At 47.8% G+C, this 8,388-nt stretch overlaps 1 protein-coding gene across 1 annotated transcript; it reads right to left on the bottom strand.

Annotated features, from left to right (window-relative positions):
* Positions 1–971: 971 nt before the first annotated feature.
* Positions 972–8,341, bottom strand: LOC114866038 (prolyl endopeptidase-like). Its single transcript, XM_029167635.3, has 15 exons — positions 8,101–8,341; positions 6,527–6,601; positions 6,321–6,454; positions 6,071–6,201; positions 5,787–5,996; positions 5,574–5,695; positions 5,393–5,498; positions 4,669–4,857; positions 3,165–3,362; positions 2,967–3,070; positions 2,746–2,882; positions 2,553–2,647; positions 2,337–2,468; positions 1,628–1,784; positions 972–1,541 (listed from the first exon to the last, which is right to left on the bottom strand). The coding sequence occupies exons 1-15, from the start codon at positions 8,140–8,142 to the stop codon at positions 1,247–1,249; spliced, it is 2,127 nt and encodes a 708-aa protein (XP_029023468.1). The 5' UTR covers positions 8,143–8,341; the 3' UTR covers positions 972–1,246.
* Positions 8,342–8,388: the final 47 nt, after the last annotated feature.

The raw sequence follows: 8,388 nt of genomic DNA, 5'->3' as shown, positions 1-8,388 counted from the left end.
AGCTTGTGTTCCTCCAGAGGACGCAGACGTGCGCTGGAGTGTGTGTGCGGAGGAGGAGTGCACTCAGGAGGTGATGGGGTGGGGGTGGAGGAGGAGACAAAGCAGAGAAAGCCCCTCCAATCCTCCGGGACGCTCCTGCGAGGAGAGCGCCGCAGCCCTTCGCTGCGTGATCTTAAAGCCGTCTCTGTCTCTCACATGTCCAGCTTATTGCTGGCTTTGTCTTCCCCTGCTTCATTCAACCACTTTGCCCCTGTGGCAAGGACTCATTGTCTGCAAATCCTCCGCCTGCCGCCGTCACCGCTTCCCCCGCTCCTTCTCCCCTCATATCTCTGCAGTCAGAAGTACTTAGATAAGGCCCAGGGTTCAGTCTGACGAAATCAGAACTTCCCACTGAGCTGAGATTAAACTTTGAGTGACCGAACTGACAACTCCTCCCGCTTCCCGTTGCTGCCTGGCGGAGTTTCCATCTCTCTCTGACAGTTTAAACACCCGTCTGTCTCGCCGCCTCCTGAGACTCTCCATAAGTGCACTTCCAGTCTCTCTTCGCTCCCCTGCTCTTTGCCTCTCATTGTCTCGCCATATGTGTACCATCGATCATCGCTTACACTTCTCTGCACATACGTCATCCATACGTCGTCTTCTCTCCTCCAAGTGGACAGGTTCAGTCCTTTATACAGTCCTACTTGGGTCTGCTTCAAAGTGTCCTTATCTCTATCTGCCGGTCTGATGTATTGAAAGCAGAGGTAACCCAGAGGTGAGCAGGAAACCTTCTAACGGTCCCATACTGCCACTTAGTGGTACACGCAATAACTGATTCATAGTGAACATCCCTCATCTAACTTACGTTTAACATAAGTGGTCTGTTTCTTGTCAATCTTAATTCTAGATAATTACAACCTAATCAATCATAACTATTTTAATGAAGCAATAAAAGAAACAAAATGTTAATAAACGAGGGGCCGACCATCCAATTAAGTGATGATTAATTTATATTTGGGATATTACAAATTAATGATGTAGACAGAAGTCACAAAACAAACAGGGACTTTAATAAAACTAGCACATTCAACATTTCATTATCCTCTAGTGCAACTGAAGTGTTTTAGCATATTAATTAACTGTTGCTTATTTATTTGATTCCTTTAGCTTGCATTTTTTTTATTTTCGTATTTTATTGCCTAGTGAAATCTAAAACCATCCCATAATACCATAAACCATATTGTGTGCACCCCTCACCCAGATGCCCTCACTTCTTCCAGCTGAGGCCCAGCGTCTCAGCGATGAAGGAGAAGATGTGCGTGTCCTCCAGAATGGCCTTGGCCGTGGGTTTCCCGGCGCCGTGCCCACTGCGCGTGTCCACTCGGACCATCAGAGGCTGCCGCTGCCCGGGGCTGCTGCCCACCCCGTGCTGCAGGGCGGCGCAGTACTTCAGGGTGTGCAGCGGCACCACGCGGTCGTCGTGGTCCGCCGTCAGAAGCAGGACGGCGGGGTACGGGGGACCGGAGTACGGCGGCGAAGGCAGGTTGTGGAGGGGAGAGTACCTGGAGACGAGGCACAGATGGTGAGCCAGGTCCTGAGGCTGAGTGAGAGAAGCTGAACACATTCACGGGGATTGTCTTGTTCTTACTTGATGAGCCACTTGAACTGCTCCGGGTCGTCGGAGCAGCCGTAGTCGGTGGTCCAGGCGTGGCCGATGGTGAACTTGTGGAACTTCAGCATGTCCATGACCCCCACCTCAGCCACGGCGCAGCCAAACAGGTCTGGACGCTGGTTGACACACGCGCCTGCGAGTTCATGCACACACAGTCCAACACGATGCAGGAGTCACTCAGTCATAAATAAACTGGGAGGAAGACATTAGTTGCTTTATGTGATGCCATTTGGCAGAAAGTGTCTGTTAAATGATGTGACTAAAGGCTGTTTAATGTGCTATTTAATGGCTAAATTATTGATGCTAAGCAGTTATGAGGAAATTCACATTAGAAATTATGACAAAGACGTAGAAGAAGAACAAAGAACTTACAACCGGATGGAAATCTCAGTTTTAAATCTTTTATGAACGAGCTGTAAAACACCTGCTCTGTGTTTTAGTCTAATGGGTTAAATCTGGGAGAAAGTGTTCGAATGGGCTCCAGACGTGCAGCTCCATTACCTTCTACAGAGAAACACGGAGCAGGTTCTACTCAGGAGACGAAGTTTGTCTCCTAAGTAGAACCTGTAATGGACTGATTGCAGGGAGCCTTTTGCTTCCTCCTGCTCCGTCTCCCCCTCTGGCTTTAACCACTAGACTTTCCACTAAATACATAATCGCATAATGAAGCTCGTGCTGCACTCACCCACTAGCAGCCCTCCATTAGAGGCTCCGTTGACAGCGATGCGACTGGCTGTGGTGTATTTCTCCTGGATCAGATACTCGGCTGCACACTGGAAGTCATCAAAGCAATTCTGCTTGTTCCCTAAAGTACCCGCTACGAACGCACAATAGGAAAATAAGTGACGGAAACTGAATTCAGTGGTTTCTAAGGGATGCCACCCCCTCTGATGATGGGTACCTTTGTGCCAGGTGAGTCCGTACTCTCCGCCCCCTCTGATGTTGGCCACGGCCAGAATCCCACCCAGGTGTCGCACAAACAGTAGGTTGGCAGTGCTGAAAGAAGACAACAGGTAATAAAGGTAAAGACACTAGAAGAGTCAGAGAGTAGAGAGTGTTTTAAAAGTATCTTATCTATTCTGTATCTCGCTTACTTGTAGTATGGCTGAATAGAATTCTCGAAGCCTCCGTATCCGTAAAGGAAAACGGGATGCGTCCCGTCCTGCTTTAGGCCCTTGGTGTGAACCAAGAACATGGGGATCATAGTTCCATCTTTACTGGGATAAAACACCTGAAAATACAGGAAGGGGAAATCCTCACTTCACCAGTCGGGCCTTCGCTTAGATGTGACTACTTCCTTTAACGAGGTAATTACCTGGGTCGTCGTATAGTCGCTTTGCTTGACGCCTTCTACCTCCACCTCCCTGAACACCTTGGGCTCCGGGTTCGGGTCGCCCAGATCACAGTGGTAAATGATGCCTGAGTACCAAAACCCATGAAGAACACAGGTTGGAGGCTGCTGCATGTCTACAGATGTCGGTTCACTATTGATCTACGTGACGGGTGGCATCACCTGGTGTAGTGAAGGACGTGAACTTATAGAAGAACTCTGAGTGCTGCTTCTTGCAGCTCACAGAGGCCACTGTGCCCACGTCGAGCGGCAGATCCCGGAGCAGCTTTCCGGTGGCTAACTCATACACCTGCAGGATATCCTTCACGTCGTGGATGTAGTTCACCAGCAGGTGGCGCTGGTTCAGACAGGAGACGAAGCCTGCAGGGAGTGAACAACCAGGGGTTGATTTCAACTGCTCAGATACCGGGACACTGCTGCCGTTTACTGTGCCATAATAAAATGATTATCTCGTCAGATATTGCAGCTGTAAAGTGATCATGACCTTTCTAATGGGTTCAGATCATGTTTACTGCAGGCGTTGACTTTTATAGAGGGACTGTAGCTCCTCAGCAGAAAGCAGGTGACGGACCGAGTCTGCTCAGTAGATGGCAGTGGTGCTGCAGTAGCTCCTCTCTGCCCCTTTAAGGCATGTTGCTTAAATGTACTGCATGTGTTGCCTTTGTCGAAACTAGGGCAATGCAAAGCAAACTGTTAAGTCAGTTGCTTTGTATTAGTGACATAATCGTTCTCAATAATTTGCTGCTTACATCCCCAGAAAGAGGATTAACTCCTAATTCTAATGTATTGGTATAATATGACAGGGCTGGTGTACAGTACTGTATGAATTGAATGAGTTTCATTAAACAGTCAACATGGTCCAAATTTAAAGATGCACAATATTAATGTTTTTCCAATTCATTAATTAAAAATATTTAATATAAAAGCCGTAAATGCATTTATATTATAAGTTATAATACAGAACCTTCTCCTCCAAAGACATTTTTGCATGTGCATCTAACTTTAGCTCATACTACAGTGAGATACGCCGTCAAGCCTCTCTGCACATCTGCAGGAAGTCGCCAGTGTGAAATTAGAGTAAATGAGAAAGTCTGAAAGTGTGCTAACAAAGTAGGAACCAGATGACTGGTGAAACCAGGGAGCCTTTCAAATGCTTAGAAGACAGAATTTGTGCACCGCTGCCTGGGAACAGACAAGCCGCTGTTTGATTAATTGATGCAGCAGTTACTGTCATCTGAAGGTCTCACACACCAAATTAAGCTAAAATGCTTATGGACAAAGTTTCACTTTTTAAGCAAAGTTCCCCCTGACGAACATCTCAAACCACTAACTCATAACTTCCCAGTTGTTGTGGTCATCGCAACATTGGGACAGGAATTCAATGAAAAGGGGTTTCGCAAGATTCAAAGGGCTGAATTGTGGAACTGTGATTCCACGTATAAGCCTGTTACGTACGTCTAAGCATCTGTGGGCTTTTGTCACATGCCAGACATCGGCCACGGCAACAATGGTCTGTGTTATACCTCACCAACAAAACAGCTCCATGGTGAACTCTGATATTCTGAATTTTCATCTGAGAACTGATACCATAAAGCTGGTACACACATTCACATTGTCTTTCACTAACCCTAACCCTTGATCTATTGAAATTTCCACCATATCTCACCCAGGACGTCCTTGTCGTGCTGTGGCAGGAGGGTAGTCCACTGCTGGTCGGCTTTCTGAAGGTCAGCGTTGATGAGGCAATACCGAGGAGCGTCCAAGTTGGAACGGAAAGTGAATACACTTCCCTCGTTGGTCACGTACGAGTACTGGGCCTTGAAGTTGTCCACCAGTTTGACCCATGGCAGCAGGCCTAGAGGGGCAGATCGCCAACACTATAAGTGCTGCTTATCTATAACAGTAATTATAAGATATGCATCAAGTGCAGCACAGCCAAACACCCAGTTTTGCAGTCCAGCTAAAATATGGAGGCCTTGCACAAACCAAACCTACATTTTCCTACACTAACACGGTGAGGCTATGACAGGGTTTCTCTCGTTTCCCCCCAAACACCAAAATACATTTTGAAATCTCCACATTTGATGAAACTGCTGAGTTACTGGCATCGGCATCACTCACTCGTCTGCTGAGCCAACACTGGTATTTTGAGCTGTGCAGCTGTAGAGGTGACCTATTGCCAGATGAAAATCTGCAATTCAAATGTTTTGGTGGGGTTTTCTAAGATCCACGTCTGATGTAAAAGATCCCACTTTTGTTTTCCCACTTGTGTAGGTTGTCTGTTTTACATCTGTTTTACATCTATCTCACACCTGACGACTAGTTTTGTTCCTATTTATAGAGCTCAAATCACAGAACGAGTGAATGCTGGTGGGTATAAGAATTTAAACCTGTGATGCCGTTGGGGAGCTGCTGAAGGTCACAGTACCAAAGCTGGTTGACGGGCTCACAACCCTCAGTGATGGACAGGACAGCGTATCTACCGTCATCCGAGATCTGTAAAAAGGAACAGAATCCAAGTGTCTTAGTCATGTTATTATAAAAGCCAGTTCATGATTGCTGCTGACTTACGGTTACTGAGCTGTGCCACTTTGGATGGTCGGGAAACTCAGCCACCAGGATGTCTTCAGACTGTTTGGTGCCAATGACGTGGTAGTAGAGCTTTTGATTGAGGTTGCATGTTGTCTCAGTGCCTATAGCAGCATATATATAGTAAAGAAGTCAAGTCCTGACTACTTGTTGTCTTTACAGGCCTTCGTATCCCTGAACGGATGGCCTCCTTACCGTCTGTTTTTCCAGCCTGACTTGGGTAGCAGTTGTAAAAGATGCCCTTCGCATCGTGAGTCCAGGCCAGGCAGCTGAACTTGACCCTCTCCAGGACGTCAGGGAGTTTGGTGAGGTCGTCCGCCCTCATGAAATGCACCGTCACCCAGTCCGAGCCGCTGCTGCTCAGCCCGTACGCGAAATACTCGCACTCCTCTGACAAACGCCCCACTGCAGAGAGAGAAGGCAGCCCGTCAGCACTGGGGGCCTCGTACTCCTACAGAGGGGCGTCCAGGGTGACTCACTCTTCAGTGCCACGGTGCCATCTTCAGAGAGTTTATTTGGGTCAAAGAAGACAGCGGCAGGTCCGTCCAGAGAGTCCTGTACGTACAGAACGTCCTGGTTCTGGAGGCCTTTGTTGTGAAAATAGAAATACCTGAAGACAGGAAGATGAAGTAAGGTGAGTGGAAGTATTTCTTCTGACTTCACCTGTGGTTTGAGTTGGTCCATTTTCTAACATCCTGCACGCTCTGTGGCCTTTGTTTCAAGCAGTACCTCTTCCCTCTTTTGTAGGGGCAGCTGTATTTGGGATAATTATAGAGATCAGTGAGCCGCTGGTGAAACTGGGCCCGGACAGCACACTGCTCCAGGTATGGCATGGTCAGCTTGTTCTGCTCCTCCACAAAGACCTGATGTACAGAAGGAGCGTGAGCAGGCACAAAAACACACAGCTTCGTGCTCTGCAGGGCAACATCACATACCACTGTTTCTGCACTATCTGGGTCCTCCAGCCACGCGTAGGGATCACAGATCTTAGTTCCATGGTAGTCGTCTACCTGTTGCCAAGACATACAGGTCGAACAGGAAGAAACACACAAGTGTATTCGATTTTTGGCAAACAAACTTGATTTTCTGGAAAGTGACACATATCTTGTGTAACACCCAGGTTGTAACTTCCTCCAAAACACAAATTTAAGTGGAACTACAATTACATCTTTAGTGGTAACTGTCAACGGCGGACACAGTGTGTCCTCTCAGCTGTTGGTGCTTTTGAAGTGCCGACCTTGGAACCAATCAATAAATCTGATTGGAGAACTCCCTCCACTGACGTGCATTTGTTTCCAGTAATCGTCTCACCAGTGGCCTTCTATTAAAACCCTGTGTTAACAACTCTTTGTTCAACATTAAGCTTAGATGGTATCATGCTTTACAACTGTTAATAGTCTGGGCTTGTTAGTGTTTCATAGAAATAAGGCCTGAGAACATTTTCCGTGCAGACGTCCATATCCAGCCGGCTGCACATGCTGCTGTGGAGCGGGCACAGATTTCTGTGCTTTTTAAATGACGTGTCCTCAGGACATCTGGAGAACTGCCAGTTTCCAGGAAGCACTGAGTTAATATCCCCAAAGTCTAGCTTAGCTTGGTTAATATTCCCATCAAGGCTCAGCTGACTGTACATCTGTGCAGCCGTGTTTACACTTGGTTGCCTAGCAACCAGCTCAGCGGTTTGTCTGCTTCTTGTTATTACCTCACCTCAGTTGGTGGAGGCAGAGACCCACCCACACTGAACCGGGGTCCTGCTGCTTGTTTCTGGTAAGCATTTGTACCAACCTAGTCTATAATGCATTTACCTATTCATCAATTGCGCCGCTTCTTCAGATTTACTCTTTTCAGAAAAGTCCCTAAAAAGTGTCGAATCATTTTGTAGACGCAGCAAGTGACACACCGGCCGCTCATCTGTCGTTGCCCAACCCGATACGCTGTTCCGTGAAAGCTGCCTTGCTCAAAGGGCGACACTGGTTTGTCTGTCGCAAAAACCATTTCACAGCACGCACTTTGCAAAAGAGCACATCAAGCAATATAACACAAACCAGTGCTGTAGGAAACATTACTGGCATGTTACGACAGTGGACAGGAAGTGATTGATTAGCCATGCGTGGTGCGTTTGTGTGTGTGTGTGTGTGGGGGGCTGCTGCGTCGTAAACTCTAGCTACGGCCCTGTTAAAGTGACAGAGGAGCAGTGAAGTCATCGCCGAACTTCACAGTGACACTGAGCGAGTTCATCATCCTTAACGTGAACAAACGCGAGCGTGCAGCGTCTGGAGCTGCGTTTTTCCATCAGCCTGGACACGTGACTGCTGCTCTAAGTTAAAGGCGCGTGTTGAACGTGCCTGACGCCGGCTCATGGTGCAGCATCCCACTTTAAGAATAGATGTATGTGGCAACGAAAGCTTTTAATTGTGTGATCATGCGCCATTTTCCACCACCCATGCGTCTCTTCCTGGTCTCCTCCACCACAACATTTAACCAAACGCACCGACACCTGAGAACTGACCTTGGTTTCATCTCTCCGGGCCGCTGGATACCTAAACGCCATGTTGGACTTCCCTCTGTGTTACTGTACGTTTGGGTTTTCTACCGTTTTATCGCTTTGAATGCAGCGTCTCCACCAAAGTGCAACTGAGCGCGAAGTGAAAGTGAAAGCGTTGCATTTGCCGCACGTTCGTGCGCACCGCCTGCGCGTGTTCCCGTTCTCTGCGCAGGAAATGGTGCGCAGTGAAAACATACGCGAGGGGAGCGCGCAGAAACAAACGGGGGACGCTGGGCACCATTTAAACACTGC

Source organism: Betta splendens, chromosome 11 (genome assembly GCF_900634795.4).
Source record: "Betta splendens chromosome 11, fBetSpl5.4, whole genome shotgun sequence".
Taxonomy (NCBI): Eukaryota; Metazoa; Chordata; class Actinopteri; order Anabantiformes; family Osphronemidae; genus Betta; species Betta splendens.
Note: the sequence above shows the minus strand (reverse complement) of the source record. Positions and strands in the feature narration are given on the sequence as shown.